Source organism: Brienomyrus brachyistius, unplaced genomic scaffold, assembly GCF_023856365.1.
Source record: "Brienomyrus brachyistius isolate T26 unplaced genomic scaffold, BBRACH_0.4 scaffold48, whole genome shotgun sequence".
NCBI classification, from domain to species: Eukaryota; Metazoa; Chordata; class Actinopteri; order Osteoglossiformes; family Mormyridae; genus Brienomyrus; species Brienomyrus brachyistius.
In genome coordinates this window covers 1,694,797-1,713,091 of record NW_026042323.1, presented here as the reverse complement: position 1 = coordinate 1,713,091, position 18,295 = coordinate 1,694,797, and the positions used below count along the sequence as shown (strand labels likewise).

At 47.7% G+C, this 18,295-nt stretch overlaps 1 protein-coding gene, 1 non-coding gene and 1 pseudogene across 2 annotated transcripts; all 3 read right to left on the bottom strand.

Moving 5' to 3' along the window:
• Positions 1-11,864: 11,864 nt before the first annotated feature.
• On the bottom strand, positions 11,865-11,978 carry LOC125723457 (U5 spliceosomal RNA). The gene has a single exon (XR_007386906.1). It is a non-coding gene; the product is annotated as a U5 spliceosomal RNA (small nuclear RNA).
• Positions 11,979-12,396: 418 nt separating this feature from the next.
• Positions 12,397-12,571, bottom strand: LOC125723456 (U2 spliceosomal RNA; annotated as a pseudogene).
• A 4,022-nt stretch (positions 12,572-16,593) lies between these two features.
• Positions 16,594-17,962, bottom strand: LOC125723397 (uncharacterized). Its single transcript, XM_048999988.1, has 2 exons — positions 17,524-17,962; positions 16,594-17,280 (listed from the first exon to the last, which is right to left on the bottom strand). Exons 1-2 carry the CDS (start codon positions 17,863-17,865, stop codon positions 16,594-16,596), a joined length of 1,029 nt encoding a protein of 342 aa, XP_048855945.1. The 5' UTR covers positions 17,866-17,962.
• Positions 17,963-18,295: the final 333 nt, after the last annotated feature.

Genomic DNA, 18,295 nt, shown 5'->3' with positions numbered 1-18,295 from the left:
TATGGGGCCTTAATGTAGCATAAGTTTAACCACGATCACAAACATTACACTTCTCAGAGTGGCATCTGGGAGGTTGTCCTGCCTGCTTGTGAGTGTGTGTGTGTGTGTGTGTGTGAACTGATAGCAGGCTCATGATGGTCATTGACAAGAAAGGGCATTAAACTTGGCAAAAGGGACCGCAAAGAATGGCAGATTGTTATTCTTTATATAAATTCAATAACTAACTAAGTCTTCTTTTATTATTGCTTCTCTTAAAAGAAAAGAGAAAAATCCATCAGTTTCTTTTGTTTTCGTTTGTGACTAATTTTCTCTAAAAAAGAATTTACTTTTAGCAAGACAAAACTTCTGAATTCATTTTCTCAGTCTGTCAGTTTGCACGCACACACACACACACACACACACACAGTCAAATGCATTCATAAATGTATATATATAGCCAGGAGTGGTACTTTCACCACAAAATGTCACCTATGTGCACTGTCTTCGAGTAGTGAACCAGTTTTCAATACAATGGTTAAAAAGGCTCAAACCTTCAGTGCCTCGTACCATCTCTACCAGTGTTTTTTTTCAACAGGGAAAATACAAGTTGTATGCTGGCCTTAGAAGCACAACTTAAAAGAATAGCTGCCATGCTTCTGCCTAGCATGGCAGAGGGAGTGAAATGGTATGGGACTGCATTGGTGCTGGTAAGGTGGGTGATTTACACAGAGTACAAGGTGCAATGAACCAGCAAGGTTACCGCTCTGTTTTACAACTCATGCCACCCCTTGTGGTCAGCACTTCTATCAAGCAGCAAGGCTGATTCAAAGCACACTGGTGAAAGATGAGGAATCCAGAGAACTGTCCTGCTTGACTGGCCTACAGAATCATCATATCTCCAGCCTATCAAGCTCATGTGAGACCAGCTTCACCGTGAGGTCAGAGAACATACCAAGCCAGTCCCACCTCTGGGAATAGCAGGATTGAAATTTCCCCTAATATTGTCATAAACGGACAGCTCTAATGGCAAAGGACTGCAAAGCTGTAATTGCTGCAAATATAGTTTTCATACAGTTTGATTAATTGAAAATGAAGATGAAACTTATTGCAATATTTATTATATCACAAAGCAGAAGGCAGCAGGGAAAAGTAAAAAAAGAATCACCCCAGATGGGACTTAAAACCACGATATCCAGCTCAGAAAGTCAGGGCCGTGGGCATTTGGCCAGTGGGGCAACCGGCAGACCTGAGCTTATGACCGGGACACTTGACTCACAATGGAAGCTCAGCAAATTACAAGCAAGCCTGCAAAAGTGACATGAATGGATCTGTGTAATCTATGGTAAAATGCATCTTGGGGCCGAGACATTAACACTCACAGTCCATGAGAAGATGACATCCATCACTGGATCTCAGTCAAATGCGCTCATCGAGTTTCCGCTATGCCTTTGGCATTTAATGTTTGTACTTAGCTATAGAGTGGCAGGAACACAAATGAATGGGAAGTTTAAAAAAAAAATGCATTACAGCAATACGTCACACATGACTATGTAAGGGAATAGATGAAACCCTGCATACATCACTATAGCAGTGCAATTCAGTACGAAGTGCACTGACATGATTCATATGATTTCTGGTTTGTTTGGAAAATTTAGGTCCACCATAAGCTATGTGTTTTATTTATGATGCACATTGATGACACTATTTGGCTGACACAATATCAGACTGAACTTATTTTATAATTTTAAAGGTTTAAATACAATTCTGGGTGTTGGACATCCTGTTAGCCTTAGAAATCTATAATGCTCCCCCTCAAGAGAGAGTAAACGACTGCAGGGCATTACAAAGGTCCAGAATGGATTTTTCATTTACAGATGTCTTCTTTGCCTCTCGTGACCAGTATCTCACTCCGGACCAGTGGTGGATCTCGTACTCAGGCACAGAGAATGGGTCCTTCCGCCCCGTGGATTTCCTCATCCCCTCAGCCACAGATTCCCTCCAAGCTGATGGGGTAACTATGGTTGGCAGAAGTGGGGTTTGCTGTTCACTGTCATCCGCTTGACGTTGATGGACCACTTGCTGAGGCTGAGGATGGTGGTCTTTACGTATCCTCACTGTTAGGCCTCTGCACACCCATTTCTTTTGCTGACCTGTTGCACAGAAACATTTCATAGTAAACTGTAACATGATTACAACAATTATTTCAATGTCGTTCAGTCAGTGAGAATCATTTACATAGTAGGGAACAGATAAGCAGGAAGGGAGGTGGTGCTGCAGAATATGTAAAAGAGAACTTGCAGGCAAGGGAGCTCACTGATAAAAATATAGCTAGAGAAGCTACAGCGCCCTCCACAATTATTGGCAGCCCTTGTAAATATTTGTGAAAAGGGTTAGAAAAAATGTACATTTTTCTGAAGTAGCTTCATCTCACACTGAAAAGGTTAGAAAAATAATGCAGTCATTGGTATAGAGTGTAAAGAGGAAGGGGCTGAGGACACACCCTTGAGGGGGTCCAGTGTTGTTGATCACAGTTGCTGATTTGGCTGTGCCTATCCTTACAATCTGTGGTCTATTGCTGAGGAAATTATGGACCCAACGGATGAGAGATGGGGATATGTTCAATTGAAGAAGCTTCTTGATCATCTGGTGGCGTTGAATGATATTAAAAGCTTAACTGGAGTTAATGAAGAGGACAGTAGCGAAGGTGCCTGGAGATTCAAGGTGTTGGAGAAGGGAGTGGAGGAGACATACTACAGTACCCTCTGTTCCGCTCTTCACCCAGGAGGCAAACTGGTATGAGTCCAGCTGCGGTCTGACAGCTGACTGGATGATATGGAGTATAATTTTTTTTAGGCATTTCATTATTATTGATGTGAGTGCTACTGGCCGGTAATGATTTAGCTCAGAGGTTTCTTAGCACCCGGGACGATGGTAGAAGTTTTCCGAACTTTAGGAATGATCACCAATCTATATGAGTTTCAGAGGATGGAATGAAGGATGGGAGCTTGTTCTGTGGCGAATAGCTTCAAAACTTTAGCTGGTACACGATCAGGCCCGGAGGCCTTGCCAGCTTTGCATCTGCTTAGCTGCTGCCTCACGTCCTCTACAGTAAAGGGGGGGTTTGTAGGATCATCAGAGGGAAGGCCATTGAGCAGCTCCTCACAGACAGCAGAGTAGTCCTGCTTATCGAACATTGTATAGAAGGAGTTTAAGGAGTCAGCAAAAGTTGTAAGATCAGTGCCTATGGGATGAAGGCCATGGTAGGGTATTTGACCAGTGAGTAACCAAAAGGCCTGTTTGGTGTTCATTGTACTGAACTCCTGCTCCAGCCAACCCTTATATTTGAGTTTGGCATTGATTATCTCATTCTTTACTTGTCTACTGAGTGACTGGACAGAAGACCAGTCCTTGCATAGAAATGCTTTGTGTTTTTCCTTCAAGCTGTGCTTAACATGGGAAGTGATACTGGGTCTGTAGGTAGGATATCTCCAGACAGTTCTGGTGGGAATAGTGGAATAAATATAAAACTTGATGTAGTCTGTAATTACAGAAACTTTATGGTTTTGATCACCCTGGAAAATGTCCCAATCTGTACATGCAAGTGAACCTTATAGTCGTTCAATTGCCTCCTCCGACCAGAGGGTGGCCAGGTACACATGCGGTTTAATGCGCTTCAGTTCTGGTTTGCAGTGAGGTAGCAGGAACACAACATTGTGGTCAGAGTGGCCAAGTGGAGGATGTACACGCGCGATGAAGGCGTCAGAGATGTTACTGTAACATAAGTCCAGAGTATTAAGCTTCCTAGTGGGAATATCCTCATACTGATAAAAAGATGGCAAAACAGCGTTGACATTACAGTTGTTAAAATCACTCGCAGTAACTCCGGGGCGTCGCGATATCTTGCCGTCATGGAGCTGGCGTCCTCACACACTAGCTCCGCCGCTGCCTTGGTGTTGGCGCTTGATAGAATGTAGACACAGCTAATTACTACAGTAGGGAATTCCCACAGAAGGTAGAAGGGGCGTACAGATAGAATCAGCATCTCTGTCAGGTGTACAAACAATGCGGTGTACTTTAATATTCGTGTACCACCGCTCGTTGACAAAGATGCAGACCCTACCACCCCACTTCTTACCTGACTGAGACGTCCTGTCAGTCCGCCAGATCATAAAATTGGAGAGAATAACCAGATTTGATTGGAGAGAATAACCTGAGTCTGAGATGGTGTCATCAAGCCAGGTTTCAGTCAGGGCAATAACATAGGTGATACCGCTCCACCCGACACTTGGCATGCAATAAGTCCATTTTATTCTGGAGTGAACATACATTGGCCAGTATGATGGGCAGTAGCGGTGGTCTGAAGGGTCTCCTCCTCAGCTTGGAGCGTACACCTCCTCGCCTACCTCTTTTCCTCAGGCGAAACTCCGGAGGAAGAGCAACTGCCGGCCTTGAGGTGATAGACGACCGCAGTTGGAGAAGCTCCCCTCTACTGTAGGTGAGTGGATTGTGTCCGCTCACTCTTCCGGGTGGAGTCATGAGGGGATTGTGCTGGATCCATCGGGTTGCCCCAGGAAGGCACGCTGCCTGGCTCCTGGGGCGCTCATCCCTTGCACTGGTGCTCCTGGCCACCACTGTAGGAAGTGGTTGTATAGGAAGTGGTTGTAGTCTTCCACTGATCCCAGGGAGGTTCAGGTCAGGGGACTGAGATGACCATGGCAGAAGCTTCATCCTATAGTCAGCTAACTATTTTTGTGTTGATTTGGACATGTGCTTAGGATCATGGTCCTGTTGGAAGATCCAGTGACGGCCCAGTTTTAGTTCCTAGTGTCAGTATTATGTATGAATAAAATACAAAAAAATATCCCTTTGTCCACTGGTGTTCCCTTGTTGCCCTCACCCTGTTTGTCCCTTTATCCCATTCCCCTTTCCCGTGAATACTGTTACACTCCAACCCTAGACAGGATATCATAACAGCATCTTACCTATAGTTTTAAAAGAGATGAGGGATATTATTTGTCGACCTTTAATAATTTCATAAATCTGTATCTGTTTTTGTGGTACCTTCTGATTGGAAGCATGCTAATATAACACCCATATTGAAAAGGATAGAAGTAATCCATCAAACTATAGGCTTCTGGAAAAGTAATGGAAGCTATAATCTAAGACAAAATGGTAGACTACCCTTGGTGTGTATGTTGATGCTGCCATGTCCCACTCTCACAAATGTGGGGAAGCAATTAAAAAGGCCAGTAGGATATTGGGTTACATCTCTAGCTGTGTGTACTTTAGGTCAAGGGAGGTGATATTTAGATTATACAATTCCTTGGTAAGAGCCCACCTAGAATATTGTGTGCAGGTTTGGTCACCTTACCGTTAAAACCATAACTGCTGATTTGAACTATTTGTGTGTTTTAATTGCACAATAGCGTTAAATTCATAAATCCAGCTTACCTTAAAAAGGACATTGCTGCCTTTGAAAGGGTTCAACGTAGGGCTACAAGAATGATTCCTGGTCTTAGAGGAATGTCTTATGAGGAGAGGTTAGCTGAGCTGAATCTATTCAGCCTTGAGCAAAGGAGACTAAGGGGGGACATGATCCAGGTATGTAAGATTCTAATAGGATTATTTTTTTCCATTACTGCAATTTGTCACACATGATTATATAACAGAATAGATGAAACCCTGCCTACATCTAACTTTCTCCCAGGGATTCACTATCCCAGTGCAATTCAATACAGTCAGTATCTACTGAGATGCTTGATATATTTTCTTTTTCATTGCATTATTGATGGACATAGAGGACAGAATTTGGCTGAGACAGCATTAGCTTGAAATTTTTATTACATAATAAATAGTTTTAAAATTCATAATTTTCATGACAGTGAAAAAGCCATCAGGCCATTGCAGAAGCCCACGATGATATTTTCATCAATGACTGTCTTTGCTGGCTGTCGCGACCAGTATTTTTCTCTGGGCCAGTGGTGGGTCTCATATCCAGGCACGGAGAATGGGTCCTTATGCCTGTTGGACTCCCTGTGTTCCTGAGTAACAGGTTCCCTCCAGGATGACAGGTTAGACAGAACTGGGGCTTCTTCCTCCCTGTCATTTACGTTCTGGACCACATGTTGAGGCTGAGGCTGCACACTGAGATGAATTTGCATCCTCAAAACCAGTTTCTTTTGCTGGCCTGTTGCACAGAAACATTTCTCTTTATTGTACATTGTAATATAATTTCAGCAACTATTCTGCTGTTATTCAATCAGTGAGAATCATTTTCATAGTGCCGACCAATTTTTTAAACTCCAATTATGATCAGACTGTCTCCAATTCATGTTAAAAAAAAGCTCTGAAATACATACGTTTGAATACTGGCTGCTGGTAATGTTCCACCCCAACATCCACGTCTCCAGTGCTGGTGCCAGCCTGGATAGAGGGAGGTGTTGTGGGTGAAGACTTTTCATCTCCCCAATCTATCACCTCATCCCACTTATCCCAGGCTGCCCAGTACTTGTCATCAGTCCAATCCACTGCTTTCTCCATTCTCCTAGTGCTGAGAGGAGAAAAAGGTATCGGTCAGACAGGTTGCACTACAGCACACCAGACAACAGTAAAAACCTCTTAAAGAGCAAATAAATAAGCTGGTTCAATCTAATAATTGTACTTAATAACAAAACAGTACTATCACCTAAGTTTTATCAATGTAGATGCCCAGAAAGTTTTACTGTCACGTATATATGCACTTGTTATAGTGGCAGTACACATATGAACAATAATGCTAATATACTCACTGCAGCTACAGGAAATACAAATACAGAGCATATGGCATACCGAGCATTCTCCTGTATGGTATTAATTCTCGTGGCGCCCCCCCTCCCCCGGTCAATAAAATGTATCACTTGGCAAAAGTTATCCACTTAATACGAACCAGTGTTAATTTTGACAAATTTTTATTTAGTTTTAGTCGTAGTCTTCTGACTAAAATGTAATTTAGTTTCAGTGATAATTTGGTCATCTAAAATATTTCAGTTTTGGTTAACTATATTTCATAAGATTACAGTTGAGTAAAACCAATTGATTTAGTCGACTAAAATGAAAAGTTCAAAGAATAATGTTTAAAGTTTCCCTTCGATTTCTGAAAGTCATTATGTTCACCAAAATGAAATTAAACCAATGTTAAGGAACGGTGTTAAGGTCTGACTGTGCAGTGCACAGTGACAAAGATTTCACTCTTATTTGAAACATAAACATGTTCATTCACCTGGAAACTAAAATCAGTAATGCCATTAGTGCAAAAATAAAGAAAAAGTGCACAGGCTATAGTGCCACCTGGCCTGCTCTCTCTGAATATTAAAATAAAAATATTAAAATAAATATTTGCGATATTTTTATTTACTATTGTTCGCTGTTAAATGTTTCACCTGAAATTCTCAAATATGTTTAAAGAAAAAGACCAATAAGGGATTTATACCCATTATCAAGAAAAAAAAATCCAAACATTAAAAACATACCTCTCAACGGCTATCAGAAGCAGGAATTGCAACCATTCCATTTGAACATTTTCAACATCAAAATAATTACCCCAAGGCAACAATTTTATGAGTATATAGAGCCAAAAAACCTCTCTTTCAGGTGATTTCATGTTCGTTGAAGTTTCCGCTTTTTAACAACTGTATAAAGTAATGTTATATGTTATATAAATCAGTTGAAACAAAAAAAAAAAACGTACGTTTTCATGGTTGCCAGATCTTAAGCTTCTGGCATGATACGCTTTCAGACTCACGCAGGAAATATTACGGAAATCTTACTACATTATTCCATTATACACCTAAAATTGCGTCCAATTTACACGGTTAAATACAAAAGCAGACTATTTACAAGGTACGAACTGTTACATATGTGTGCTGACAACTCGAACTGAAAATCTCACTCCAGCCAGCTAGCCGAAGTTGGCAACCCCGCGTTTTATTTGAAAAGAAAAGTAAAATACGCTGTTCTCGTCAGAAACTGCTTGTCATTCCGTTTGCGTTGTTACTCCGACAAATATAAAGCTAATATAAGAAGAACATGTCACGTTTTATACATGTTTCGAAATAATAAGACCGCCCATATCCTACTCTAATTGCGATTGAAGTGATAAGTTCGTATGTATTTATATTAAAACGAGACTTTAATTTAATTACCGGTGTGGAATTACAGTATAGAAACCAATACTTAAATCCATGAACAGTAAAATATATGACATAAAAACGATTGTATTAAGGTTTTACGGTTTAAGTTAAGCACTTTATTTTATCTAATTTTGAAATGCAGTCCTGTATACTTTTAAAACTTTTGTCATTTTAAACCTAGTAAATGAGAGAACATTATAAAACATATCGGCACTCATACATGTATGTTCAGCTCTATGTCACGTAACAATAAATATTGTCAAAAAGTCTTTGAATTGTACTGAATTAATTTGATAGTTAGATTTTGATTACATGCAATGTTGATACAACTAATAGGATACTTAATATGTCACACTAAAGAGTTAGACATTATGATCTTCCAGACCTTCGCTTCAAGAAATTCTCCAAATGGACCTCTTTAACTTTTAGCTGAATACCCCTGCCTTATGCGAACTACATTAGTTCTGATTGTATGTCGTCTCTGGCAAACATTTTCCTCTCGTTTTTATTTGTTGACGAAAGTGTAAATACGCTTCGTTATAATCTTAGGTCTCGCAAAATCATTTTTATTTAGATATCGTCTCGTTTTAGTCTAAAAATAAATGTCGTTGACGATAACGATGATTATGGATGAAAATCTGTAACTGATTTTATTTCGAGAGAAATCGCCAAAAAAGTTTAAAACTGGTTTTTCTTTGCCACTCCCCAAGTACCAAAATTTATAAGTAACAGTGTAGCAGTGCATTGTGGAAGACCACCTTGCCCTCTTGTTCAGCAAATTGTCATTAGCAGTCAATGTTAGCCGGTTGATCAGTGTTAACCCAGGAACGCCCTGCCCCCGTCCCCATCACTGCGCTAATTCTTTTGTGGGGGACCCGCCCCCACCCCCCTGCAAAATGTATTTTGGGGGACTCAAAAATCAAGTGCCAATATTTAATCCTAGTTCAGAACTGTATAGAAGTCTACCACTTACCTAGCCATCTTGATCAAGAATGAGCTCCACTGGTGATAGGTCAAAGTTATATAATACTTGAAAATTCTAGAACTTCTATGACAAGATACGCACATAGCAACATGAATTCAGCCAATCAGCGCCCTTGAGTGAGATGCTGTCGTGGTTTTTTCTCCTTCCCCGCCAAATCAGAAGTCAGAGGTCCGCTTGTGCAGTATCCAGAATTCAGTCTTTATTGCAACAATAAAGTTACAACCAAGGCTGGACACGTAAAAGTGTGTCCAGTACTGTTTTACACCAATTTTTATAAGTTCTTATCATTTAACAATATCTTGTCACTTAAGCATCATCATTCCTTCAGCCATTCACAATAATTGTTTTTTCCCTTAATCCACACCCCTAGGTGACAAGTTTGTCCATCATTTCTTTTACCGTTTGGTCTCTCGGCTGAACATAATGGTGGCACGAGCAGCTCCACTTGGTTTTTTAAAAATGCTCAGCCGTGAACTTCGGGTGAACTCAGGCGAATCCCTTCCTTCAGTAGTAAACCTAGGCAGTTTCAGCCTTTTACACATTGTCTGACTAAAAGGTTGATAATATATTTATCCTTTAACATTGTGATAAAATATACGTTAATAAAAGAATATTCATAGATTCAGGACTAACATAAAGTAGATAACAGAATCTCAGACTAACAAAAGGTGCAAATACATACTCAGTTGATTATATTGTAATCAACACAAAGCAATGTTTATATTGTAATGATTACATCATGGATATTTGACACACTTTTTAATAATATCATAATACTTGTATTCTATGTTATATAGTGCTAAATAATATTCCATATATTTCCCCCTTTGGGACTCCAAGGAGTCCCACACACAATTCTGTCCATCCAGCCTAGGAGGGAGGGCTAAAACCCTAAGATCTAGGGAAATTCCACTCCCAGCCCGCCACAGGCGCGGCCCCCCTTCGGGGTCCATGGCAGGCATGGCTCACAAACTACTAACACTGAGAATCAACCAACAGCAGCACAGGGGGTACATCAGGAAAGGGAGGGCCTCTAACATCGGGGAGGGGGGACACTGTCGGCCTTGGTCCCCGGCCGCCACTGCTGGCAAGGTGGCCGCCGGAGGGCTGGATGCGTCGGGTTGCGCCTCCCTTCTGCTCTTCTTCCTCCCCCGGGGGGATGCACCGCTCTTCTTTCGCCTGCTGCTGACGCCTGGAGCCAGGGCGAGCTGCTCCACCTTGTTCGGAGACCCCTCCTGTATGGATGTCACCATCGCCGGGGCCTCCTCCACCTCGACCAGGGCTTCTCCTCCTGCCCCCGTCGCCGGCTGTTCCTGCCCAGTCGTGGGGGCTAGAGCTCCCCCACCATTCTCCGTGCCGACTGCTCTGTTACCCGACAGAGCGTCGGCATATGTAGTCTTTTTCTGTGGGCAGGAACGAGCCAGATGATCCTCGCCGTTGTAGTGAATGCAGCGACGGGGGCCCTTGCAGTCCCTGGCCATGTGCCCCGACTCCAGGCAGTTGCGGCAGCGCAGGTTGGCGCATCCCTCCAGGGTGTGTCCAAAGCTGTGGCACTGCCGGCAGAAGGGAGGCTGTCCAGAATAAAAAAGGTATGCCTTATTGCCCTGTAAAGTAAAATAGGCTGGGGGGTGGCTAAAACCGCCTGCGCCATTAGCGTCCGGGCGCAGGCGGGCCTGGAACTGGCATCGGCCAGTCCAGATCCCCAGCTCATCCCGGATGTCCCTGTGGCCAGGAAGAAGATCCACATACTTTGTTAGAAATTGGGAAACGGCCTCGGCGGTAACATGCGGGTTGAAACAATGGACGGTTATTACCCGCTTGTCGGGCCACCACAGCGGCTCGATGTTGTAACGTCCGAGGAGGGGGTGCTGGGCCCCCTCCTTGCTCCGCTCCAGGACCTTGGTGTAACTCTCGTCGGTGGACAAGGTGACCTCGAAGAAGCGGAAGGGCCCATTCCGCTGTACGCAGAGGATGTCCTGCATCTGAAGGCCCAACGCTCCAAAGGCCACCTCCCGGATGAAGGCCAGCCGGTCGGGGAAGGTGCCCACCTCCCCCTCAGCCCTCCAGCAGAACCGGGCGGTATTCCGCAGGCCACCGCCTGCTACCAGCCACGGCCCGCTGAAGGGCTTCCTCGATGGTCCGCCGGCCGTTGCCATTCGGGAAGGTCCACCGACGTCGCCGCTGGAGCAGAGTCCTTCCGCCGCCGTGGTCCCGACGTCCGCCAATCCGGGATGAGCCGAGCAGAGCTAAACTATAAAAGCAGCTAAAAAATAAAAACACCAGTTCGCCCAGCAGGGCGGTGGGCAAGCCACCAGCCACTGCGGGATCCCCAGCCTAATAAAAACAGAAATAAAAGCAGGGATAAAAGGCTAAAAAGAAAGGCACGGGTCACCCCGTGGCAGCGGCGGTCAAGCCACCTGCTGGTCACGCCTTAGGTTCATCGTGCCTTCCTCTAAAAAACCCAACGCAGTCCGTAAAAAGCGGTAAAAAGTCAATAAAATCCACTTGATCTTAGCCAAAAGGCCGAGAAGCGATGCCCGCAGACTGCGCCCCGCCGGGCTCCGGCATGCGGGACGCCGACGGAGCCGGCGCGGCTGGGTCCTCGCCAGCCTCTCTGGGAGGTGGCGCCCGGCGAGACCACGCACGATCCCAGAGGACCAGAAACACGCCACTGGGCAGATAGAGCCGGCCGCTAGGCCGGGCACAGTCTTACTTTGATACAGCGGCGGTGCAGCTCTGCTTGCGCAGAGCCTCCAAAAATACAGTGAACTCATCGCTGTCCCTCTCCACGGAAATCTTTAGTAAAAGGCGAAAGATTTATACGGGATGAAGAGAGACCCGAGTCGATGCAGAGCCGTCGCTCAGCAGGTGGCCGCTAGCCGGGCCTCCGTGACGCCCCCGCTCGGGGTTGAATTCTCGGGGGCGTCGCAGCCACCGGCCTCGGGGCCCCGACTCCTCCCTGTCCTCCTGGCATCTGAAAGATCAGCAATCATGTAAACGGACATGAGAGAAAATTCAAAAGGCAAAGATGACGGCCTGCCTTACCTCAGCACAGCTGCCCACCCCTCAGAGAGCATATCATGACCGTCCTTTTTTTTTTATGATTTAAAAAAAAAAAAAAGAAGAAAAACGGAGGGAAGCGGGACCGGCACACGGACAGAGTCGGTCCCTCACGACACCGGCTGATCGCCTGACAAGCGGCGCAGGCTCTCGGTCTGATAAGCGGAACACCGATCAGCTCTGTCTTTCAACAGCAGGGGGCAGTAGAGGTGCACCGTTCCCAGAAACACTGCAATACCGGGTCGATGCGTGGAGCGGACGGGGCAAGCCCCACTTCCGGCTCCCTGTTCCAAAAATCCGTTTAATATGTGGTCCCCTCCATGGGGGACGTATCAGATAAGAACAGATTTTTTTTTTCCATGCTTTATTAAACAGTTCTGTACATTTTAAAGTCACACAATAAAACACCTTTAAAACAATATTAAACAAATATATTACAGAACCATTCCCTATAGGATAAGCAAAACATAACAATAAAAACAAGTAATACATATACACACTTTAAAATCTAATTACAATCATATGGCCATTAACATAATTAAAATGTCACCTCAAATGCAAGCCATTAAAATATTAAAACCTTAAAAAAGGAACAGACCCGTAGACCTCAGGCCTCGGCACAAGGGTCGGGTTAAAACAGGGTTATGCATCATCCTAAAACACATAAAATCAATGGCCTCAGGCTAAAAAACTGGTTAGTCACAGACATGGCACAGCACATAGAATAAAATGTTAATAAATACAGTTAATGTTAATACATAAAGGTGCTAAAAGTGACCAACCACAGCCGTGCTCAATCTCAGTACATGCAGTTAATTAAAAGAATATTTGCAACACCATACACGCACAAAAAACAAAGCACACTTACCTAAAACCCAAAGTACCTCCTGTGTGCTTCAGGACAGTGCGTCATGTCGACCCTGTAGGATGGAGCGTCACCACCTAAATGAAACGGGGCTAAAGCCAAAAGAGGCCCTTCCACCTCTCCTTGGCCTCGTGGTAGCCCCGTTGGATGACGTCGGTCTCCATCCTGAAACCCAAATCGGCCCGGATTTTGCGGAATACCCCTTGTGCCTCCAGACGAACTCCTCTGCGGATGAGCGCGGTCCTGGCATTCCAAAGCTCTCGCTTGGTAATGCTGACCAGCAGCCACATCCAGGGGCCGAAGGGGTTATGGAGGTTGGGGTCCCACCCCTTCAACACCTTGTCGTAGGTCAGACCGGGCTGCGGGTCTACACGTCCACACAGGCCCGCTACCAACCCCCAGACTCTCTGTGCATGCCCGCAGTCCCAAAACACGTGCTTGATGGTCTCATCCTCGCTGCACTCGGGCCTGGGGCAGCGGGGGTGTCTGGTCAGCTTATGCCTGTGCAAGACGTCCCTGACTGGCAGCTTACCATGAAGGCACTGCCAGTTCAGGTCTTGCAGCCTGTGATCCAAACCCTTAGGCTGGATTCTCGCCCATGTGCCTTCCTCCAGGCCCAACATGGCCCGAGTCTCCCTATGACCAAGCAAAGCCTTGTAAAGGGCTCTGTGCTTGGTCAGGGCCTCTGTCTTGACACCTGCCGGAATAGACTTACTCCACTTGACAGCGTGGCTGTAGTGGACCGGCAGGGTCTCAGCCTTGGGGCCGAGGTTGGTCCACGACGTCACCAGACGTCTCATGGGGAGAGCCAGCCACAGACGCACAAAGTGCTGATGGGGGTGCTCGAGGGGAGCTGCCAGGCGCGTGCAGAGCTGCGAGAAGAACAGGCAGTCAAGCTTGAGAGGAAAGTCAATAACGTCCCTCCCCCCCCTGTCCTTTCCGAGATACATCACTTCCCTACGCACGTACTCATACCTGCCCCCCCAGACGAGGTTAAAAACGTCCCTCGTCAGGCCCCTCCGCATGAAGCGGGGCAAAGGGTACACATGTGCAAGGTAGAGCAGGGTGGGAAGAATATCCACTTTTAAGGCTAAAACCTTACCTTGGAAGGACAGGGACCTGGACTTCCACAGTCCGATCTTCCGCCTGGCGATCGCCAACCGCTCCTCCCAGTTCAACCGGGCGGCACCATCCGAAAGGAAGTTGACCCCCAAAACTTTGAGAGGACCGTCACAGAGGGTGAGACCACCTGCGACGTCCTCCCTCGCCTTCCAGCTGCCGAAATACTTGGCCACCGACTTACTGAGGTTGAGCGTCGCGCCAGAGGCCCAACCGAACGCGTGAACGAGGCTCAAGGCATGACCGAGAGACTGATCCGAGCTGACGAAAAGCGTGGTGTCGTCTGCATACTGGGTCAGTTTAACAGTTGTCCCCCGACTTCCTGGGATAAGAAGGCCATCGACCCCGGGGTGGGTGCGAATGGCGCACGCCAGTGGCTCTATATAGAGCGCGTAGAGGAGGGGGGAGAGGGGACATCCCTGCCTCACTCCACTCCGCTGGGGCACCAAATCACTCAGGAAGCCATTGATAACAACATGGCTCCCAACTTCGTTATACAAAGTGTGTAACCACCCCAGATAATTGGGCCCGAAGCCAAACTTACCCAATACTTTGAACAGGAAGCGGTGATCTACCCGGTCGAAGGCTTTCTCCTGGTCCAAGCTGACCAGCAGGAGAGGGAGGTTCCTATCCTCCACCCAGGCGATGGCGTCGCGGATGAGGTGGAGATTCCACGTCGCCGATCGACCCGGTACTCCACACGTCTGGTCGCTGTGAACCAGATGAGCCATGGCCTTCTTCAGGCGTTCGGTAAGGGTCTTTGCGATGAGCTTTGTGTCTACACAAAGCATGGTCAGGGGCCTCCAGTTGCCAAGGTCGGCCCGATCGCCCTTCTTGTGCAACAAAGAGAGGACCCCCGACCTCATGCTCCTAGTGAGCAAACCCCGGCGCTGAACGTCCTCTACAACCTGCAGTAATTCCGGCCCGAGGACATCCCAAAAGGTGGAATAAAATTCCACCGGGAGCCCATCAAGGCCAGGTACCTTGCGGCGGTTCATCTTGCCAAGCACTGCGGTCAGCTCGGCCAAGGTGATGGGGGCTTCTAAGCCGTCCCGGATGTCACTGGGAAGACAAGGTGAGATGTTATCTAGGAAGCGCTCCCCAGCAACCGGGTCCGTGTCCCTAACATTAAAAAGGTTAAGATAAAACAATTTAGCAACCTCCAGCATGTCTGATGTATCCGTGACTGTGTTGCCATTTGAGGCACGGAGAGAGCTAAAGCTCTTCTCCTCTCGGGCTTCCCTGGCTCTGTGGAAAAAAAAAGAATTGCACTTTTCATTATTTTCCACCTCAAATATTTTGTCGCGGAGCATTTGGGCCGAGGCGGCCTGTTCATGCAGGCGCCTCAGCTCACCCTTTATGTCAAGCAGCCGCTCGTGGTTGATGGTGCCCCCGTTGTTGTGAGCGGCGTATTCATCCCGCAACCTTCTCTCCAGCCGCAGAATGGAGAACTTCTTCTCCATCCTGCGCTGCTTGCTGTACTGCATGGAGAAGGTTCGGATCCTGTCCTTCACACTCTCCCACCATTCGGCCACGGAGGGGAAGGTAGGCTTGTCCTTCTGCCACTCGGAGAAGTGATCTAAAAAAAGGTGTCTAAAATCTCTCTCCTCCAGGATCTGCAGGTTCATTTTCCAATAGCCGCCCCCATATACAGGGGCGTCTATGGAGACAGTGGCCTCCACTGCCAGATGGTCAGTGGGCCACTGTGGGGAGAGGGACACCTTTTTAAAAGCAACGGGGGGTGAAGCTAAAATGTAGTCGATGCGGCTGCTGGCTCCGCGACTATTATGCCAGGTGAAGCCCGGCATGCTGGGGTTGCATGTTTTAAAACCGTCAACAAGTTTAAAGGAACGAATAAAATGGCGAAAATGCCCTGAGCTGACATCCTGCCTACCCTCCAACGAGATGTTAAAGTCCCCTCCTAAAATCAAGTGTCGATCTGTGACACAGAACGGGGACAACTCTTCAAAGAGAGTTATACGGGACGAGGCCTCCACCGGAGCGTAGACACATATGGCCCGGAGGCGCTGTCCCCTCCATGTGGCATCCACTCCCAAAACCCTGCCCTGAAGGACGGTAAACGCACTTACTTCTTCAAAGGCGCGGTCGCCAAAAAGGATCCCGACGCCTGAGGAGTGGACGCCACCTACGCTCCAGTAGGATCTACCCCTCTTCCACTGTCGTGAAAAGAGAGCCTCGTCCCGCTGGTCCCGGAGGTGGACTTCCTGCAGAAAACAAATGCTGAAGGGAGAAGATGCCAGCTGGTTAAAAACAGATGTACGTTTTAAAATGTTCCTCAAACCCCTTACATTCAAGGTGACAATATTAAAATTGGCCATAGAATGTTAAAATAATAAAATACAATTAAAAACAACAAACTAAAATAATAAAAGCCAGCCATTAAAAACAATACTGTCCTACTGCCCCCCCTCCTCAGTCAACCTCAAAAGGTCCCCCAATTCCAGCCCCCCCAGGTACTCCTGTTCATTAGCAGTGTCCTGTTGACCGCTGTACTCCTGGGGGGGTGCAGGGGACTGTCCCAAGTCCCACACCAGACGGGGGGCCTCTAACATCGGGGAGGGGGGACACTGTCGGCCTTGGTCCCCGGCCGCCACTGCTGGCGAGGTGGCAGCCGGAGGGCTGGGTGCGTTGGGTTGCGCCTCCCTTCTGCTCTTCTTCCTCCCCCGGGGGGATGCACCGCTCTTCTTTCGCCTGCTGCTGACGCCTGGAGCCAGGGCGAGCTGCTCCACCTTGTTCGGAGACCCCTCCTGCATTGGTGTCGCACTCGAAGGGGCCTCCTCCACCTCGACCAGGGCTTCTCCTCCTGCCCCCGTCGCCGGCTGTTCCTGCCCAGTCGTGGGGGCTAGAGCTCCCCCACCATTCTCCGAGCCGACTGCTCTGTTACCCGACAGAGCGTCGGCATATGTAGTCTTTTTCTGTGGGCAGGAACGAGCCAGATGGTCCTCGCCGTTACAGTGTTTGCAGCGACGGGGGCCCTTGCAGTCCCTGGCCATGTGCCCCGACTCCAGGCAGTTGCGGCAGCGCAGGTTGGCGCATCCCTCCAGGGTGTGTCCAAAGCTGTGGCACTGCCGGCAGAAGGGAGGCTGTCCAGGATAAAAAAGGTATGCCTTATTGCCCTGTAGAGTAAAATAGGCTGGGGGGTGGCTAAAACCGCCTGCCCCATTAGCGTCCGGGCGCAGGCGGGCCTGGAACTGGCGTCGGCCAGTCCAGATCCCCAGCTCATCCCGGATGTCCCTGTGGCCAGGAAGAAGATCCACATACTTTGTCAGAAATTGGGAAACGGCCTCGGCGGTAACATGCGGGTTGAAACAATGGACTGTTATTACCCGCTTGTCGGGCCACCACAGCGGCTCGATGTTGTAATGTCCGAGGAGGGGGTGCTGGGCCCCCTCCTTGCTCCGCTCCAGGACCTTGGTGTAACTCTCGTCGGTGGACAAGGTGACCTCGAAGAAGCGGAAGGGCCCATTCCGCTGTACGCAGAGGATGTCCTGCATCTGAAGGCCCAACGCTCCAAAGGCCACCTCCCGGATGAAGGCCAGCCGGTCGGGGAAGGTGCCCACCTCCTCCTCAGCCCTCCAGCAGAACCGGGCGGTATTCCGCAGGCCACCGCCTGCTACCAGCCACGGCCCGCTGAAGGGCTTCCTCGATGGTCCGCCGGCCGTTGCCATCCGGGAAGGTCCACCGACGTCGCCGCTGGAGCAGAGTCCTTCCGCCGCCGTGGTCCCGACGTCCGCCGTCCGCCAATCCGGGATGAGCCGAGCAGAGCTAAACTATAAAAGCAGCTAAAAAATAAAAACACCAGTTCACCCAGCAGGGTGGTGGGCAAGCCACCAGCCACTGCGGGATCCCCAGCCTAATAAAAACAGAAATAAAAACAGGGATAAAAGGCTAAAAAGGAAGGCACGGGTCGCCCCGTGGCAGCGGCGGTCAAGCCACCTGCTGGTCACGCCTTAGGTTCACCGTGCCTTCCTCTAAAAAACCCAACGCAGTCCGTAAAAAGTGGTAAAAAGTCAATAAAATCCACTTGATCTTAGCCAAAAGGCCGAGAAGCGATGCCCGCAGACTGCGCCCCGCCGGGCTCCGGCATGCGGGACGCCG

Bases quoted from the DNA above. Each gene is read 5' to 3' on its own strand.
- LOC125723397 (XM_048999988.1), bottom strand. From the start codon at position 17,865: ATGGCAACGGCCGGCGGACCATCGAGGAAGCCCTTCAGCGGGCCGTGG. The intron at 17,281-17,523 runs GTAATAACAGTC...TATCCTGGACAG, and splicing joins TGTGGTGGCCCGACAAGCGG to CCTCCCTTCTGCCGGCAGTG.